Source organism: Geospiza fortis, unplaced genomic scaffold (genome assembly GCF_000277835.1).
Source record: "Geospiza fortis unplaced genomic scaffold, GeoFor_1.0 scaffold381, whole genome shotgun sequence".
Taxonomy (NCBI): Eukaryota; Metazoa; Chordata; class Aves; order Passeriformes; family Thraupidae; genus Geospiza; species Geospiza fortis.
The window spans coordinates 4,308,353-4,329,531 of NW_005054348.1; the positions used below are offsets into that span (position 1 = coordinate 4,308,353).

Genomic DNA, 21,179 nt, shown 5'->3' on the forward strand with positions numbered 1-21,179 from the left:
CTCTCTTCTCAATTTCTAGTTCTTGAAATCTTCTGTACCTCATTGCTATTCCCACAGCCAAGCTTCACTACTGCTATTCTTACTCCCTGCTGTTCCTCCCTGCTACATTAAGAGCTAACACTGAGGACACCAACTGGAATTCAGGAGCCAAAAGTTCTACATTCTGCTCTCTTTTCATGTAGACCAGCTTTACATGCAGAACTGAATGTCTTTTTCCTTCTGGCTCCAGGTGACGCAAATATCACCAGGATAGATTATCAACTAAACAGCTACTGCTGGAGGTGGAGAGCAGAGCTAGCCTGAGAGACTTGTGGGGCTGGTAGACCCTTGTTGAATTCCCTATCACTCTGCTGGTTCATCCTCCCATCACTTCTTAAAAGTAATTTATAAGATGCAAAGGACCTGTGTCTCAAAATTTCTTTTTATTTTTGTCTGAGGGATGGGTAGACAGAACCAAACCAATACCAGCAATGCAGTTCTTGCTTTGTGCAGAGCCAGTATCTGATCTTTGATTTAAACAGAAGTTCTGTCAGAGACTCAGTGAAAGCAGCATTGAGCCCTCAGATGCAGCTCAACATGAACAACTCAAACCTTGCAGCAACAGAGGTGTGAAAGAAGTACAAACATGCACATGTTCTTACTTACTTGCTGTATTTATCATCATATTTGCAGATATAGCTAAGGTGAGCAGCAAAGGCTTCAACTGCCAGTGGGCATGGAATTTCTCCGCTTTTTCTCTTAATTATAACTCCTGCATCAATTAGAAACATAACAGTTTTAAATTGACATCATAATTCTAGCTACTGAAAAATATTTTTTCTATATATGCCTTATAAAATAAACATTATTGACACTTTTCCCCCTAAAGCTGGACAATTATCTGTAACAGAGATGATAATTTGATTTCTTTTCCCACAGGTAGTACATTGAACAAGTGGAAGGGGAAGAAGAGGGATCATTTTTCAGCTGGAAATGAAAAGATGTTAGAAACAAACATTTTTACCATGTATTCAAAGGAACCCACACATTCCTGTAGTCCCCTATAGACAGTATTAGTCTCTCCTTTTTTGGGCCACAAGAAGTTGTAGTCACCTCTAGAGCAGTGTATCTACAACTTGCTGTTATATGCTTTGAATTCTGGAGGTCCCAAATTAGCCCCTTGAAATTAAATCCTTTGCTTATCTCCACCCATGGGGGCCAACAGGGGACCTTCACTGGGTGCCAATTGACACAGAGAAGAAAATACAGTAAGGAGCCAACTGGCTGAACTCAGTGAGACAGAAGTGAGGCTGGCACGTTACTGTGGTCTCAGAAATGAAAAGCAGCCTGGTTCCAGCTGTGGGGAGCCAGAGCTCAGAAGTACCCATAGGTTGCTCACTGGAGTTCAGCACACATTTCTCTGCCTGCAAGTGCTGCTTCCTGTCATGCCTGGACAGCTGGCTTGATAATTCAGCTCATCATAGGGGATGGCCATCCTGCCTGCTCCAGAAATCTGTGGGAAGTCAACAGGCATCACCCTGCAGCTTTCTACCAACCACTCTTTGCACAGGCAGGTGCTAGAGCAGGTCACTCCACAAATGGGCCCCATTCCTTCATGTGGTCTATCTTTGACCTGCCCTTATCCAACACTACTGCAGTAACTCCAATGTCTTCCAAAGAAACTCCCTAGCTCTTTTCTGATGTATTGCTCCTGGAAAAAGCTCTCTGTAGGAAGGAAGGGTGGGTAAAACAAATCTGGAACATAGGAGTCTCTTCCCTAACTTTTGACCTTGTGCCCCCACAGGTTTCAATTGTGGGCTCTCCAGGGTATGGAGCACCACTTACTCCAAGATTATGGCACACTGCCCAGTGAGGCTCCCTTCTCTCAGGTACAACACTATTTTGTCCAGGTCTAGAGAAGCACAGGGCTGGTTGCATCCTTTCTCAGCACCATTTCAGTACAGGTACAATCCTTGGCTTTCTCATTTCTCAAGCTTACAAGAAAATTTCTTCACCTTCCTTCTGCCAACTCTTTTCCAATCAGCCCTTAAATGCTACTCACGTTTTGATTACAGACTTCACCATTTCATCCCTCCAGCTGGAAGTCTCATTCCATCCATTATCTCTGTCAGGCCTCCCGTGCTGTCCTAGCTGGCAGGCTCTATTTTGAAGCTAGTATGCGACATACTAAATGTCATGTCACAGCTGAGCCATGCAGAAATTTATTTGGGGTGTTTAAAGTCTGATTTTTCAAGAGTCAGAAATTATATTACCTCTGAATTGCTCAGTACACTCTCCTTTCACCTCTGCCTCCTCAAGTGGGGTGTAAATGTAGCCCAAGGAGTGGGGGGAAAAACCAATCAAACAAAAAAATTTCTTCATTACATTCATGTAATTATTATAGTGTGGTTTTGATTCTTTTAATGAGTCCTACACATATCTGGCCAGCATGAGGTAAAAGGACTGATACACCACCAGCCTGCTGCATTAGTGCTGCAAAATCACTTGTCATCTCATCAGGGCAAGTCAGGGAAGGGTAAGTATGTTCCTGGTACAAGAGTTAAAAAAAAAAATCACCTTTCTTCTCTTGCTCCCTTCTCTTTCTTCCCCTTCTCTTCCTTTGGAGAATTTGTATTTCCTTTGCAATTTGCTTTGTATTCATAATCTTTAAAGGAATGCATTGCAGTGGCATAACCATATAGTCCCTATCACTTTCTATTATATTCCCCATAACATTCCCCTGTTTTGAGACTATAAATAGCTTTATAGGCATACTATTTTTAGCCTTTCCTAGGCTTGTTTCACAGCCATAGCCCACCTTCCCAGTGAAGACAACTGCCAGAGCTGGGTCATTCCTAGCTGCAGGTCTCTGTGGCACATGGTCCTGAGCTGACTCATCGGCACATCCAATGGATGAGCCATTTCCCCTCCTGGTCCTCCCCCAGCACTGCTGTGTTCCCATCCCTGGCAGCACTCCAGGGAACACACCACCTGCACTGCAGCCACAGCCTGCCTTTGCTTCCATGCTGGAAAGGGTGCTGACTGCCAGCCTCCATCCTGTCACCATAGAAAGGCATCACCTTTTGGGTTTGGCATTCTTTTAACCCTTTTTTTTTTTAAATTTAAAATTTTAAGCTGTATGCTTGTGAAGCAAAGCTTGAGAAATACTACCTCAAATGAAACAAGCCAAAAAAACAAAGGTTTACATATGTTTGTTTCCTGAAAACGCTTATCCTAAACCATTCTAGAATCATGCATTTTTGAAAATGAGAGTCCCACTAATACCAGCACTTGCATCCATCTTGTCAAACCCTGAGATTTCATAACAGTATAGAAGAAGGGGCATTGCATGATCCAAGTGCTATCTGGATTTTTATCAGGACTTTGATTTCTTACAGCTCTTTATCGGAATTGCTGACATTCAGCGTTGTACAAGGTCTTCTCATTGGGGTCCTCCAGCCCCATCTCCAATCTCACCATACTTGGACACAGCCTTCTGACTGTAGTCTTACTAAGGACACATGGAAAAGGTAAGTTGAAACCCTAAGCTTATCCATTCTGAAACATGCTTTTTAACATCATGCTTCTTTCCCCAGATTTTCCAATTCTGGGCCAATATCACAAGCTGATTTTTTCAGCAAACTGGACTGTCACCAGTCACCTGTCACTCCAACTTCTGCTGGAGTAAGAACCACACAGAGACTCAAACAACTGCTTCATACAACTGTGAGGGCTCCACAACATCTCCTATCTTCTCACAAGTCACTTTTGAGATGCTAACATGCCATCTGCAGCTCTTTATTCCTTGCATATGTGGTCCAAGCTCTGTTTTCCATGCTTAGTTACTGACTGTTTAGCTTTTAAGTAGAGCTAGTTGGTGAAGAGCAGCTGTGGAAGGTCTTCTCAGAAAGAAGCTACTTAAAAAGATCTTGGGCTCAACAGTTTTTTGCTGAAGATGTTATTCTGGGCATCCTACTGGGCAGCAAGTGAGGTTGCTGCCTGCTCCATCCTGCTACATATGCCAGGTAGAAAATATTGCAATTATTTCTAGAATACAATAATGGAGATGCTGAGGAAGTGGGCATCAGATCTAGAGTGAAAAACCAAAATGCAGCCTTGTCCCACAGATGGGGAGATTTGGACCAGCCCACAGATGACCTGCTTTAGAATAAGTTAACTCTTTAATTTCTGGGGGGTCCCTATCTCTTTTAAATTCTCACTTCTTCTGTAATACAAGCAAAAGGAAAAATTAAAGCTTAAGAGCAATTTAAAATCTGACTGGATTTTGTTCTAGACAGAAATGACATATTTGATAGCAGAGTAAGCAGGATATGTTTGCAAGACCAAAGGAATTATATCCATCCTTGAGTATCTGAGATGATGTATTGTGACATGCTGGTTTAAAACATCCATAATAAATAACCTGCTGCATCTAAGAATAGTATTCATAGATCTGCTCTGACAAGTGTACTGCCCTCCTGGTGCCTCTGGCTTGGGTGGGATTTGCACTCCAAGTACAGGCAAGATTTACCTTCTTGACTTTTTTAAAAATTGCAATAAATAGTTAATTATTAGCTATGTCCACCTCTTTTCTCATCCTAAGTGTTCTGTTCACCATCTCTTGCCTACTGTTTCTAAGGTTTTCTCTTCATGGCCTCCTCCAGCCCGCACACATTTACACTCAGCCGAGTGCAAACACACTGTGCATCACCAGACAGTCAATCCCACCGGCAGCAGTCTCTGTTCAACTACCCCACGTGGCTTTTCACCCTGTTTAACTACCTCCTCTCCCATGTAACATGGGCTGAGCACATCTGTGCTACAGGTCTGCCTCAAGCAGCACAGATTTCTCCTCTTCCTCCTTTATATACGCATACCTTAGAGGAGACTGGTGGTCCAGCTTCTCTTGAGTTGGTTTAAACTCTCTTTGCTGCACTGACTTTAGTGATGCCAAATCAGAGGCAAGCAATCTGGTCTCTTGCCTTCACACTGAGCTTCCATCTGTTCCCATGTCCCTGCTAGAGACTCTTTGCCCAGCATCACACTTTAAAAAGCCAGGCTCTGTTTTCTGCTCTGATTCACAGTGAACTATGTCAACTGTCCCAGCCAGAATTTGGTGAGCAATGAGTTGGGAAAGCCTTGTCCATCACACACAAATGTCGTAATCATAAATATCTCACAAACCACCTATAATCCCATCTGTGTCAAAACAGACCCAGGGTCAATCACAAGCACAACAGCTCACACCTCCATGTCCTGCTTTTAAAGGATGCTGCCAGCACAGTCTGCTTTTGCTCCTCTTTTTAACAGGGCAATTAACACTGATGTTTACAAACAGAGTATTTTCCTAATATTTATGAATTATAATCAAATGCTCCATGCTAGTCCATAAAAAACAAGTAGTAGTTTGTAGTGATAAGTCTTGTCCAGTTAGTGCTGCTGAATTATCTAAATCCAGCAAAAAACACAAGGAAAACAGCAGAAATCCTGATGGTGAAAGCCCTTATGGGGAGCTACATTACTCCAGAGACTGGCTTCAGCAGGGTGTCCAAGTGTCATACTTCCTTCTCATAAATATTTCCAGCATTAGTGCTCAGACATCAGTCCATCTGAATCACCAAGTCCTCACTCTGCTGGGATGCCCAGCACAATTCCTCAGGATCAGCCATGCTTTGCTTAGGCAATGAGCCTCCTGGCAAGGCACTGAACAACACACTAAGTCAGCTTTTCCAGCTTACCATACAGTAATTCCAGGCCTTAGCTTTGCTTCTGTAATCTGTAAACATATGTGAGAGTTGCTTGGGATTCAGAAAATTAGTGTAGAAGATGCCTTTGAATTGGTGGCTCTGTATTTAAATGTTTAAGTTACACTCAGTTTGTCTCCGGCAGTTATACATAAATCTGAATTATAAAAATTCTAAGAAACTGAAACAACATTCTCATTGAAAACCCCATTTCAAGAAGTTTTAGTCATTGCATTTTACAGAAGTTTCCAAATGTTCTTAAAACCATCTTATACTTTCAAAAAGGAAAATATTTCAATAGCAAGAAGCTCTCTGTAATTATTTGAACTATCCAAATTATCTGTTTTGGTTTCTTTTCATCGACTGCCAAAATCAGTTTAACATACAGCAGGAAACCTTAATCATATCTACTTCTGGCAAAAAAGATACTTGTTTGTGACTAAGTTTTTACTAGATAAGAAAAATTAATTGTAGGATCTGCTTAGAGTTCAAAGTACATCATGATGTTTATTAATTTTTCTGTTGCAGCAATCCGACAAGATGCTTTGCAAATGGAGCTAATATTGTCTTACGGAGTAATCATCTTCCTCTCTCTGACCATCAGCAAAGATATAATCTTTAAACCTGAAAGGAAAGTGCCTCTACCAGCTCAGGCAAGGATGCTGCATTAGCAGTAGGCTTTTTAACCTTTGTATGGGAAAGAAAGAACAGCTGTATGAAGATACAAAAGGGAAGTAATCACTAAAGCTACTGTTTATCTAGGATGTATGATCAGTTACAATCAAGCTCTTTGTTCAGGCTTATTATCAGTGACTCACTTTGGCTTGTGACATAAGGCATATGCACTTTTGAGATGAGAATAGGAATATTGCTTACCTTGTTGAACTGGAGAATAGGCGTTGGTCAGAAAACGAAAGTGCCCTTTATTGTACCAGCAAATCAATGACATGTTTCCCTTCATTCTTATTCTGTACTGTCCTCTGGACTGTGGAGTTGCAGAATTGCTCAGCATGGATGGAGGTAGGCCTGTGCAGTCACTCTTCCTGGTGCTCAGCAACCCACAGCAGTAAATCTCTGCATGTGAACAAACACATTCCCTATTAGCAAGCCATTGCACGGACCTAGGGAGGAAAACCAGCAGAGCAAGCCTGAAAGAGCTCTGAAAGAACTTCTCCTACGACCAACAGATATGTCAGCCAGCTGGTTTTCTTCTGTAATACCAAAGATTTGTGTCCTACAGGCAAGTGCAGAAAGCCTAATCTCCTATGATGCTTTTAGTCACAATAATCTACTGCTTCACTGTGCTGCCACAATCTTGATTTTTAGTTCAATACTCCTTGAACCTGCATCATCTGCTTTGCTAGGGAAATCCTGCTTAAGCAGCTGAAAACCACTGAAACCACTGGTTGATTTAAAAAATGCATATGCCAGAAGGCTGGAGAAGATGGAAATTTCAGTGAAAACTGATTTTAGGGCACTAAAGCATCACTGATCTTGTCCTGCAAAGACACTAGAGGCTCTTGCAGGAGACACAGTCTGTTGCTCACAGCTTCCTGGCCTTTTCATATGTGAGAGGCAATGAATAAATTCTAACACAACAAAATGCATCTCAATGCAGCCAGGCGGGCACAAATAAGGTTTGAAAACAATGTTAATAACAATGCTTGAATTTTTCATTAGGCTGTGAAACACTAACAGCCTGTTTCTGTTAGTCCAAGAGAAGCAGATCTCCTTGATCAAATTGTTCCCTGACTCAAAGAAATCTTGGATGGAAATTTCCATGGTCCCCCTCAGTTTTGTGTTAACCTGTTTGAGTAGAAAAAAACAGTGGGCATGGAAGCAGGTGACATCTGTGCACATCTTGTGGTGGTTTAAAGCTCATCTGTCAGCTAAGTCTGCTTGATCAAATTTTTCATCATGCTGAATTTTGCATTATATCCTTACAGTGAAAATACTAAGTCAGAATGCAGTGTTTGGTTTCTCCTAAATATGTTACCTCTGTTCCTATGTTTCCATAAACATGTTACCTCTGTTCCTGGATTTCCATTTATGTGGCTCTTCTGCCTCTGTCTTTCTGGAAGCACCTAAGCTCTTGAATGCAGGTGCAGCCCTTGTCCTTGCCTATAGTGACTGGCATGCTGAACATTCCCTCAACAGCTCACAGACACTACAGGAATACTAATAAATTAATTGCATCTACTCATGCATTGGTCCAGTTGCTGAGGGCAGATCTACAAAGAGCTGCAGCTCTTCCATCAGAAATTTAAGACACTGATAAGAGAAGGTCAACTAACACAGCAATGGGAAAACTTCATTCTCAAGGGAGAAACCTGCACTCTACTTGTTATTTCTAATGAATTAATCAGTCTCTGGAAATCTTTAAGTTCCTTTCACAAAAGAAAATGAGAAAAGCCTGGTGACAACAGGCTAACAATCATTATAGAGGGAACTGTACCTCCAGTGGAAAGCTGATTTTTTATTTTCATTTTTAAAAATTTCTTCTGTTGCTAAGAGGTACCCAGACAGTGCAGGTCACATACCTGCAGACTATGCCATTAACACAGCAAACATTTCTAAAGCTTTCTTCTAGCCAATATTAAGATCTTCCTGCTTTGATAACAAGCAAACCTGAGAAGAATTTCCTTAGCTGCCCAGAGTTTATTATTCATTGAAATGTGATACTTTTTCCAGGAGGCTGCAATGGAATAAAACCAATAACTACATTATTGTGCTAAAGCTTCAAAACAGCAACAGCCATCTTTGAGATCCCATAATAATTAGTTGTAGCTTTTCCTTGTATTGTAGCAATAAGCCTGCAGAAAATTTCCAGCAGGTGTTCCACTCCTCTTGTAGAATAATGGGAACCGTTTTCTCTCTAAGGAACACATCGCGTAGCCTTCCTGCCGTACAGCCCAGAAAAGTGCAGCACTTCTGCAGATTTACTAGCATCTCTCATCATGGAGGAAACCCTTAATCTGCTGTAGAGGTTTTTAAAATCACCCAGTTACTATAGCAATAGAAGCAATAAAAATTACACCCATCAGGCTCAATGAAGTTTTTGTCTGTAATCAAATCAGAATCACAACAGGTGTTTTCTGCACACACAAGAGTCAGTGGAAACAGTTTGTTCTCTGGTCTTCTTAAACTGTAGGTGCAATATAAATGAATACAGTTAAGATAGTTTAGCAAAGAAGAAATGTGGTATAGTCACCTAAAACTCATTCCCAGGGTCTCCAGCCTCCAGAGAGCTAGTGCTGAAGCCTGTTTCACCACATCTTCACTAGTACAGTTCACAAAGGCCATCAGGCTCGAGCTAATTCAGGCAAAAATACACATTCTGCAATCATTCATTCTGCATGCAACACTGGGTCAAGTCAGAGCTAGGAAACCAGGGTGGGGCTGCTGTGGGAAGCAGAAGTGAACTTGCTTTAGTCTATGTGCTGGAGCTGCAGGATCCTGCAAACCTTGTGGGAATGCCATGGTCAACCAGGCTGGCAATTCTTGCAGCTTTGCCAACACCAGCCCCTCTGCAGAACAGAGACAGCTGCTCCTCCTGGTTCAGAACATGCAGAAGAGACTTTCAGGGATTACATGTTTAAAGGAAGCATGGAACACAGGGCTTTAGGAGATTTTATCCTCTATAAAGGACAATACTAATGCTTAGAGAGGGAACAAGGGATGTGACTATGAATGAATGTCACAGCAAATAGCAGTGACAGCTGCTCTGTCTGCTCACAGAACAGAGAATCTGGGGCATTTCAGTGCAGGTTTCCAGTTCTATTCAGAGGGCAGTGAAAGAAATTCTTTGTATGTCCCCTGAAAAAAAAGGTCTATTCAGGGTTTTGATTTTGAAAAAGATCAAAGTGCTATCTTATTTTCTGAAGTTTTCTCAGTTCTTGGTATCTTCACATAGGTCTTAGAATTATGTTCACTGACATCCCTTTATATTACAAGGCACACTATTGTCTCCTGTGGTACAGTGAAGGTGCTGCACCACAGGTTCTCAACAAAGAGAGAGAATTATTGTCTTTAACAATAATGCATGTGTGGGCTAGGCTGAGGAAAAGTGAATGATAGTTGATTTTACAAATTTTTTTTATAGGATCACAGGGTCCTATGGATTAAAGAATAGTTCAGGCTGAAAAACAACTCAGGAGGTCTCTAGTCCCACCCCGTGACAGAGACAGGTGAGCTCTGAGGCCAGACAGTGCCATTCAGGGCTTTATCTTGTCTGGGCTTGTAAACTTCCAAGGACAGAGACTGCACAATCTGTCTGGGCATCCTGCTTCACTGCCCTCAGGAAAAATTCTGGATTTAGTCTGATCATCTTTTTTTCAGCCTAAATCTGTTATTTTTTGTCCTTCCACAATGCAGCACTGTAAAGAGCCATCTCCATTCTCATGATAGGGTAGCATAAAGCTGCTGTTGCATCCATCCAAAGCCTCTTCTCAACCTGAACAAGACCAGTTCCCTCCCCACAGCAGAGTATATTTGTACACAGAGTATTCTTGTACAAGAGGCATATTGTCTAAAAAAGGAGGCAATAATCACCTCCTTGATCTACAGGCTACACTCCTGTTAACACGGCCTGGGACAGTGCTGACCAGCTTGGCTGCCAGGGCATGCTGCTGACTCAGGTTCAGCATGCTGGTTACCAAGACCCCAAGTCCTCTCCATCAAGAATTTTGAAAGGAACTAATAGAGTTTTAGTGCGTGACTTTCCAGATTTTCCAGAATTGCCTTTAGCTGCCTTAAAACTTTCACGTTCCCAGAAAGTTTATGGCTTCCAACCATGAACTTATTTAAATCTTTCCCTCTTTCTCTGCTGATAGTCATGAAACCCCCAAACAAAATAAAGCAGTTAAAATCAATATCAATTTCTTTTTGGTTTTGGCTCTCAATGGGATCTTTCTACCACTGGTCCTGATCTCGCCCAGAAATGGAATCTTCTTGAACAAAAAAAAATAAATTTATCAGTTTAAGAATGGGTCTTGAAATGTCATGAGCACCTGAGCATAGATACTTTTCAACAGGCTCTCATGACATTTTCTGGTCATGGTGTCGCTCTGTTCAGGTTTAGCTGAAGTCATACACCAAAAAAGAGTCACACACCAAAAAACCCCAACATTGACTTCATTGCTGAAGGAGACTCTGAGGTAGATCAGGAGAGATCTCTCTGTCCAGTCCAGGCTTCTTTGCTTGCCTCTCCCCAAATGTCCTGCTAATGCAGCAGGATCCCAGCAGATGCTGGCAGTACACAGTCTGCTCTGCAGCAGAGTCAATAAACACCATCTCCTCCAAGGCTCTTACTGGCTTCACCACAGCTTGACATCTCAAGCATCTCACCTCTCCCAATGTCTCACAGTCCTTCCAGCTCAACATTCCCTGGCAAAACCTCTTTGCTAGCCCCTAGCAGCTCGTGGCAAATGCAGACAATCCCACTGCCTTATTAAACAGAAACATTTTTCTCCCCGCGTTCTTCTTTATGTAGGAGTGCCATGCTATATTGCAAAGTCAATAAACCTGCTCTCTCGGTGTCCACCCCCTACCCACCTAATAGCTGCACCCCTAGGAAGGTGATAGTGTGTACCAGATCTGAAATTTAATTTTGGAGGCAGCTGTCAGAGATTATAAAGACTCATGAAGCTATATAACAAATCATGAACTAAAATGAAATCTCAGTGTTGCATTAGCATATTTGATCAGATAGTAAGTCAAAATTACATGTTTTTAAAAGACATTACTGAATTTGTTACCTGCTAGAAACCATTAATTTGAATTATCTGTGCAGTGTAAAGCCTATGAATAATTCAACTGTGTGAACAATTTGAATTATCTGCAAGTAATAAACATTCAGCTGGTTTAGTGGCCATGAATCTTTTTCACCAGGGTTACTGACCAAATGGATCACGCCAGATCATCTTTATCCTTCTCTAGCTGAGCGTAGAGGATGAACTCAGTCAAGCTGCCTGTCTTTACATTTAAACCTTAACATTTCATCTCAGGTACAAAGAGTATGTATGTTATCTTCTACATTTTTTTAAACTCACATTTTGCATCATTGGTTTGGTAGTCTTAAAAGTGTAATGCTTATAATCAGCTGAGGAAAGCCATCTAACAAGGACAGGTCTCTGCTCAGAGGAAAAACTCCAGTGCACTATAAATATGCTCTACTCCAATCCCATTTGGCTGTTCATAGCCTTTGAGAAACCATGCTCTTTTATGAGGTATGCAGATATTCCACTGTAGTCAGTGAGCTTCCAGCTTGCCTGAATTAATGTAGGAGCTAAGTTCCGCATGGAGCTCAACAGATGCAGCCCTCAGTGCCAGCACAGTCTGTAGTGCTAAACTGCAGCACTGGTGCAGCTCACTGATGTTCTCATTTTAAATGAGAATTAACATATTGTCTCAATTCCCAGACTTTCCTCCTGCTTTGGGCCATGTTTCATTAATATAATGGTTGGCGTGGGTTTAATTTTCTGCAATGACAAAAATACCCAACTTGGACAGCAGTGGTGCATCAGCAAACGGCCTCGTAGCTGTGATGCATGATGGCAGCCTCCAGCCTCACTGCTGGGAAGGACCTTTTCCATGCAGCACATCACTCTGAAAGGCTGTGCTGACTGAAGAATGAGACCAGAGTGATATGAAATGACTTAGAACTGACTGGCAAGAGTGCAGGATCCTGTAATTGCAGGGGAGTCACAAGTCCTCAGCTTTGCTGAAAGCAAAGTGACACGTGGCTTTTCCATGCTTAGAGTGAGGGGGCATTTGACAGAAAGGATGACCTGGGATTGCCCTTTGCGGTGGCAAGAGACTTGCTTGGGAGAGCTGTATCAATGGACATTCCACTGATAAGTGTGTTTTTGCTAATGGAGTTTTGTTATGCTTTCAAAACTAAAATCTATCCTATCAAGGTATGTTGATGCTAGCAAAAATCCCCCCAAACAGAAAAAAAGCAAACTTTTCTAGAGCTTTTGCAAAGGCATAAAATGTCCTCTAGAGAAATCACATCTTTAATAGATATTAAACCAAGAAAGACTTCTAAGGCACATCTTTAAGGATTCATCCATCCTTCATCTTTCACAACAGGAACAGAGAAATCACGGGCAGATACAAAATTCCTTGAAAAGCCCCCCAGGTCACATAACAGATTTTACCTCGCATTTCTAAGTCAAAGAACAAAAGCAAGCACTTTAAACAACCTTATTAAATTGTTTTTACATCCTCATTTTGAAGATTTAAAAAGGAAGATTTAAAGAGCAACTTAGAAAGTCTTCTGCATAGTACCTTCTCATGAACGAGATGTTTTCTTAGACATGAACAACTTATCTATACAAGGAATTGAAATGTCAGTGAAGACTTCTGGAATTTTTTTTAATTCAGTGGCACGAGGTCCCTAGGTCTGTTGCCATTAAAACCCAATGAGTCACCCAATACACACCTTGCTTCTCAAATTCTTCAAAGAGATTCAGGCTGGTAATGCTTGGCCCTGTGAAGATGATGTAGTTCTTCCCAGAGGCGTTCTGACAAAGGCTTTTGGCCACCATGCTGTGAAGCTGTGGTTTGTTCTTCAAAGCATCCAACCCATCAGCACCACTCCCTTCTTTGAGATGGACATAAATCTTAAATGAGAAATGGTAAGAAAAGTTAGAAGGTTATAAGGAATCTAGAGGGAGCAGATGCAATTCCCAACCTGCACAGCTCAACTTGAGACAAACTGGTAAGGCAGCAGACACTTGCTATACAGGCTAATTAAAGTCCTTCTCAAGGGCCTGTTGCTCTTAAACCAATTCAGGTTAGCTGGCACAACTACTGATAAATACGGCATACTTCACCTCACTTCTGAGGCTCCTGTCACTGTTGTGCAGTTTGAAGATTGTTTGCTTGGCAGGAAAAGACTCCAATCATAACTGGGATTATGTGTTATACTGAATCTGCACAGGCTTCATTGCTACCAGCAAAAGGAGAGCATGGGAGCTTCAGTTTCAAGAAAAGCCAGTGTAAGATGACCAGAAGGAAATGGCCCATTACCTTTCACTGCATTAATATTCAGATTTATTTCCCATTTGCAGTAACCATCAGGCTGTGACACACATGTGTGTGCCCCTCCATAAATGAGCAAAATGTACACCCAACCAGCCAGAACACCCTCACCAAACTCCCCAGGTACAGTGCTAACACATAGATCCTTTACATAGATCCTGATTTGGAAGCAACCCACCAAAACAGTTTGAGCCATGCAGAGAGAGAAAATGTGTAACCCTTCGTTTGTACACAAGCCTTCTATTTTATTGCACTGACAGTATTTTAGAAGCACAACTTTTGCCCCAGCTCAACATTTAATAAAGAAAACTAGGCATCCAGCCTTCATCTTGTTCTGAGAGCTAGCAGAAATAACCTGCTGGAAAGAGGAATAAGAAGAAGCAAACACTGTACTCTGTTACTCAAATACTACTGTAGTATCATGGAACTTGCAAATATTTAAATAAACAAACAAATACAAATTCAGCAAAACTTGCCCAGGCCTACCTTCATGACTTTGGCTCTGAAATACTCAAATCTTTTATGAATTACAGAAAATTCTACCTGTCAAAGAAAAAACTGAAACTTGTTCAGTATTCAAGGGCAGGGAAAAGTAATTTTGCCATGGTTTTTGGAGTTATATATCTACAACAACTTCGTTAAATTTGTTTGAGAATTCAACCATGCAAAACATGCATCATTACTTTCCTGTATAGCTTGTTTCTCTTACCAACAGACACTGTTAAAAATGAAAATTCATAGCAATCCTCAGAGAACAAAAATGCTCATGTTTGCACTAGTGCTTCCAGTAATTTGTAACTCAATGATCTTAGAGAAGAACAAAATTCAATTAAACAGCATCTCCCTGTTTTAGATGGTGCATCTCCCAGCACTGGTATTCTGTGTAATATTCCCTAGCAATTAATGCACCATGGAATAGAACTCAACAGAATGTGTTACATATGAAATTTCTGGGACATTAGACATAATTTGTATTTTGAAGGAACTGACATGCTGAAAACAAAGTTGATGCAAGGATAAATGCACACTAATTCTAAAAAGTAGAGTGTATGTTAACAGGAAGTCTTAAATACACCATTTATCTTTAAAAAAAAAATAAACTAAAACCCCTTTTATTGATAGAAACAGCTCTCAGATGAGGACAAAGGCAGTAATGTTTGCAGACTCTCTGATTCTGCTCCACTAATTTTGGAGGGCTGTCAAATTTGTGCTTTCTCCAGGTCTAAGACTGAGGACTAGCTAATTATGATAAGTCATTTAGGTTATTAATCAGGGCTCCAGAGAGCCAGTGGAATGCATTCAAAGAACAGATTGTTCTAAATTTACAGCAAAGGTATTTAGTGATTATTGGCAACAAAACTAAGATTAGGTTACTAGTACGTCAGCCCAGAGACCACACATCAAACACTCAAAATCTACAGACAAGGCAGTGGAGACAGAAGATGCAGACAGATTAGTTTTGACCCTGCATTAGCTGATGAGCTGAAAATAAAGCAGGAAATCTCTCTAAGTCTATAAAAGTGTCATACACCTTACCTTCCCATATCCAGTAAATCTTAGAGTCGCTCTTGCTCCATGGTTGTTCCATGTTCCTTGTAGAGGGCTGCCTCTCCAAGGGACAGTCCTCTGGCACGGCTGCTGTGCCAGCTGGTCCCTTGCTGTGGACTGCTTTGTGTCTGCAAGCAGCTCCTTCAAAGAGCATGGCCACCATGTAACTGGCCGCCGAGGTACCACGACTTTCATATGAAGATGCTACACACTTCACAGGTTTTGTTAGCACAGTTCCCTGTGCATCTGACTGTGAATCTCAATCCCTTGCTCTGTTCACCTCCCCAGTGCCCATTACTCGAATGTCCATAGCCACTGCCGAACCTTTCCTCCTCCTCCAATGTTAGATATTCTTTCTCCTTGGGCAGTACCTTACCTATCCAAAACCAGCCTTTTTTCTTGGCACAGTATTTCATGTTTTGGAGAAGCATCATTCAAAGCTTTATCATGCCCAGCTTTATTGGGATAATGGGTGACAGCAGCACAGTGTTGGAAGGCATAAAGGCTGCTGTGAAACAGTGGCTGTGTACAGATAACTGGCAAAGGCATGGCTTCAAATATCTTTGCAAATGCCTAGGATCCCATATGGCCTTCATTTTCCCTCATCCAACTTATTTCATTCTACCTCAATCCATTAGGATCCTATCAACTGAAGCCCACAGCACTCCCTGCCTTTCTGTAATGCAGTAAAAGTGTTATTTAATAGTCAGGAATCTGCCAAAAAAGCACCAATTGCCAGAAATTGACTGTTAGACCTTCATAGGCACAGTTAGAAACTGCTCCCCCAAAATGTTTGTTAAACCATTCACAAGACCTTCTGGTTTGTCCAGGGACTTTAGAATTTTGTGTTCTTTCCATGTGCACCAACAGTAAGATATCATCAGAAGTACAGGCTCAACAACTGCTGCTGGATAACAGATGGGAGCTGCTGGCAGCAAACATCCTCTGCTTCTGTGCAGGACAGCCCAAGCAGCGCTTCTGGAATATCTGCAGAGATCTCTTTCACTGTCTATCGCTTCTAATGGCTCCTGATACATTTGATCTACAGCACCAATTGGGATAACCTGTACGGATGTGACATCATCTGTCTTAGGAGATGACTATGGGCTGAAGATACTTAACATGCAGTGCTTTTTCTATTCATTCCTCAAGTATTTGTTGAATATTTGTCGAATATCTGTTGTTGATCAGAACAGTGACATGCTCAGTTGTGCCTTCTCTCTACCTGTGGCTGCCCTACTGCACCAGATACTTTCCAGTATGTTTTCATTACCTTCCTGTGGAAAATTCATAAGGTCTCACAGAAACTGAGTAAAAAACTGAAAACTTAGGGACAAAAGTTATATCTTGACTGCACATTTAAGAGAATATGCTCTAGAAACTGAAATATTGGTGCTTTTGCTCATATTTAAACCTCAGATGGCGTATTGAAAGCATTTGTGAATAGCACATCCCAAATACTCCACCTTCATACATAATTGAAGCACCCCAGGGTACAATTCTCAAATGAAATAGATGACATTTGGAAGCAAAAAAAGGGCAGAGATAGTAATAAAAAGAAGGAAGATTTTGAAAGAGATATTGTGCAAAAATATTTCACAAAGGGCAGATCCTAAACAACCACAAAACAGAAGCCATGTTTTTAGATGACAGCTATAAAAGCAAGATAAAAAAGTAAAGTAGTCATGATTTTTCGATCCTTGATAGCTATTGAAAAAATAACTTTATTTTTTCTACAGGCTTCACAGCCCACCCACAACTGTGCATTCCTAGCACTGCTTTCCAGATCCTGCCTCAATCGGTCTTCCCCTCTCATCCTAAACCTCACCTTTAACTGTTCCATTACCAACACTGCTGGGAGGTTCTCCTCTCCAGTCCCATCCCAAATCTGCTGCAGTTCATACTCTCTCCTTCTTTAATGATCTCTTCCCAGACAGCTCTTGTCTAGCAGATATTGGCACCAGTGGTGGTGCTCTTACTGAGGCCAGATCTTTTCATTTGTTCTAGCCTCTCTTCATTCTCTTCCTGCTGCTCTAAAGGCTATTTTCTAAAGGGTATGCAAGAACATACCATTTTCCCAACCTGTTCCCAGCTAGTTCCTGGTGTTCCTAACAAAGCTCTTTACTTGATCCTATTCTTTTCCCCCTCTGCATTCTATTTAGAATTATTTCAATCTGCATTAACACTCATGGATGTAGCTAACATCATTGTGCTGTGGAGTGACAAACATCTGTTCTGCTTGCACATATTCTTTAAAGTTTCTAAAAAGATCTTTGTGAGACTGGCAAAAAGATGCTGGTAGAGTTGACAATGCAAGTCCAATGTGGCTTAGAGTTCTTTGCTTTTCTTTCCTTGATTTCTTTGTCACTGAGGGCACAACAACATCTTACCTGCATGGCAGATTGGCAACCCATGGGTCAACAAATGCAGATTTTGCTCTGTACCCTCTCCCAGGCAGCCACATCTAGTTTAGGCAGATTCATTTTCTCTAACAGCTCCATGTAAATAATTTTCTATTCTTTCAAATACCTAAGAACTGCCTGGCTTTACTCCCAATTACTGCAATCATCCTTCTTTACTTTGGCCTTGCTGAACTATATCTTGACATCCAGACAGTGCTTCACCCCTCAGATCAGTTGCCTAACCCTTTGCTTTAGCCATTCCAGCCTTCTTCCAGTTCCCTCTTCTTTGCAGCATCAAAAGGAAATCGGGCTGGAAAATGGAGACAAGCCTTTATGGTCTAGGCCTCCCCATTGATCCCCTCCTATACCATGGTGAAGCCAAGTATCCACCAACCAATGTCACACAAGCCCACATTTGCCTCTTTCCATGCTGCCCTTCTCCTGCCTGGTTGGAAATCACCACCATCTCAGCAGAGCTCTTTACTTTTGCTCTTCAAAACCTTTCCTAGAAAGGATGCAATTCCCACAAGGCAATTGCTAATCAATGCATTGGTCCTGTTTATTCTTAATGCTACTTTTTCAGGCTCCCTCTGTGTAACTGGCAGCCCAGCTCAAGTCCATGATTGAGGCTTTGCACAACACAATTGCACAACATTGGCTCAGTTTTTCTATGAAAATTACAGCTGAGCTGTGAGAAAGTGTGTAAGTGAGGAAGTGTAAATGGGAAGGTGTATAAGTGATGCAAGGCAAGAGCAGTATAAACTATCAGAAGTGCTGTAACTGTTGAGGGGATAACACACAGCAGCTCAAGGAGGAAAATACATTAAAAGGGCGTAAAATCTTAAAGACAAAAGCAAGTGATGACAAATCAGTGACATCAAGGATCCAGCCATTTCCAAGGAGGAACCACAAGGCTGATGACTGCCCAGCCCATGCAGGCTCACCAGGAGTAGGGTTTATACTGGCACCTAGCAGTGTGTTAGTCCCAGACCTCTGCCATGTGCACTGGCCAAGAAACACTGCTGCACTCAGCCTGCTTCCAGAGTTCTCTGGGCAACCAAAATGTGTCTGAACTAAAGAGATTTGCTGTAGGAAGCTTAAGCCTCTTGCACTTAGATCCTAAACTTTCTGGGGCAGGGATTTTTTTAGTTCTGCTTATTGCACCCAGCACAAAGGGATGGGATCCATGAGGAGCATTCCTACAGCAAACCTATTAATTACAAAAAACAGGAGGATCTGGTGCTTTAAGTCTCCTTCCCCAAGCAGAGTTGCACTGAATACAGCTGCAGAAGGGACACAACTACACAGGAAGTTTTATTGTCATAAACTCCACACAGCTCAGATAGGAACTAAAAATAACTTTCATTCACATTTGAATATAGACACTAAGACTGTATGTGAGCTGTGACAGATATTTGCATTAGATCACATTTAGGTTTGGTTTCCTATTCATTTAGAAACATGGTAAGATTGTAAAGTCCATAAAAATGAATAGGACTGGCCCATCACACATCTGCAAAATACCTTCCCAGTTAACACTGGTGAGCAAAACGATAATTGACTTTTAACTGAGATCTGGGATTCTCAGATGCTGACATTACAGAACCACAGGCATTAAAAAGCCAGAGCTGGGTGGGAGCCAGAGGAAGAAAGCAGATAGGATTTTCCAGTCACCAGTGGCTGACAAAGGAAGGTGATCAGGTTTCCTGGGATCCCCTCACAGACAAAGCCTGACCTTGAGAACCTCCTCAAAGCAGCTGCTACATCTGTGTGTTCCAGATGAACTGTTCTAGCAATAGAGGAATTATCAGGGCCCTGTTTAAAGAAATGCAAGGGCTCAGACTAATCTCTAAACAGAACTTAAATAGGCTGAAACACCAACATTTCTGAGCAGCTTATTAAACAAGTGCACAGATGGCCAACTCTCCTGCAACTCTGACCTTGAAAACAAAACTGACTCCAGGTTTATTTACCCGTCCCTTTCCCATTGACTGAATGCACTTATGTGGTGTGTTGTGAAATTATAAATACTTTGGGGCACAATCTCAGTTTCTCTAAATTCTGGAAGTTCTTACTCTGTAAAATCAATGGGGTTATGAAGTATTCAAGTTGGCTGTAGCTACCTTGTCTGACACTAACTACAGCATATACTATAGAAGCATGGTGTTTATACTGTTTGGAGGGTTTTTTTGCTGCCACTGAGAGCTCTGCCATTGATCTGTGGAGCAACCTCAGACATCTCCCTTCACTGAGACTGCTGCTCTTTGCACAGAGAGCCCTTTCTCACCCTCTCTGGCAGGGCCTACCCTGATCCAGGTTTCACTCTTTAAAGATGGCTGTCATGCAAATCACTGTTTCTTCAGGACCAAGGAAAGACTCAAGATGCAGACACACAGTACTTTTCCTTACTCTGTTCTGACTCATCACTTCATGGGAAGCAGTGGAAGGTGGAAACTCAAAGTCAGTCCCAGCACAAGGACCTAAAGGGCTTCATAAATCTGAGTAACATATTTCGCAGGCATATTAGTGAAAATGAAATGCATTATTGCAAGAATTTTCTGCCAGGGAATAAAAGCAAGTGCAGAGCCCATATATTCAGGGGCAGGGAGGAGGTGTGAGAAGGGAAAAGTCTCCATTATAGCCTCAGAAAATAAAATTAATCTCAGTGAATAGGAAAGGATATGCACATCCATAAACTAATTTTTTCCTCACCATGATACCAACTTTTAAAGCAAATAATAATGTTGATGAGTTAATTCCATTACTGCCTATCAGAGTGATTAATATTGCCTGACTGTCCCTTTGCAGGGCTCTCTACCATCTAAGTACTGTCCTTCATCTTGTTAATTGATGGCTCTTTGGGTCAGGGACTGTCTGAGGGTTACATCTGTGCTATGGGTCTGTGCTTCAGGATGAGGCACTATGGGAATACCTTGTTCTGCCAGCTCTCCATGTGCTGGGGTTCACCAGCATCCTGTGCTTCCTTCTCCTGCAAAATGATCAGAAAACCTTCTTGTGCAGGAGGAGCTATGCAAGGACTAGGCATCACTTAGTAACAATTACTCATAACCATGTTCATTCCTTTAGAGCCACACAAGAAGTGCAAAGAGAGAGCATGATATATCCCACCAGGAGAAAATAACTAGCCCTGGTAAGGAATTTTCTTCATCATTTTTGATGAGCAGTATTGCTACATCTAAAATGAGAAATAGTCCTACCAATCATATTTATGAACCATTTTTATAATCAAGTGTTCCAGATTTTCTGACAAAAAGAAAGAAATAAGAACTCACAAAAAAACTGACACAGCTGGAGTTTTGATTTAAATAGCATGACTTACTATTTAAATATACTCTAAGCAAATACTGGAAGAAAGACTTCTAAGCTACTTCAATAATTTAAACTGCAATCAAGACATTAAAATATTGGTTTTAAATGTGTCTCAGTGGAAAGTAGGGAA

At 41.5% G+C, this 21,179-nt stretch overlaps 1 protein-coding gene across 1 annotated transcript in view; it reads right to left on the reverse strand.

Annotated features, from left to right (window-relative positions):
- The window catches only part of PGBD5 (piggyBac transposable element derived 5), a 37,366-nt gene that overhangs the window by 4,683 nt on the left and 11,504 nt on the right, over window positions 1–21,179 (reverse strand). Inside the window, exons 3-5 of the mRNA XM_005423211.2 lie at window positions 13,168–13,348; window positions 6,600–6,797; window positions 646–751 (exon numbers count right to left, since the gene is read on the reverse strand). Coding sequence (XP_005423268.1) covers window positions 646–751; window positions 6,600–6,797; window positions 13,168–13,348 — 485 coding nt within the window. The remainder of the gene's footprint in view (window positions 1–645; window positions 752–6,599; window positions 6,798–13,167; window positions 13,349–21,179) is intronic.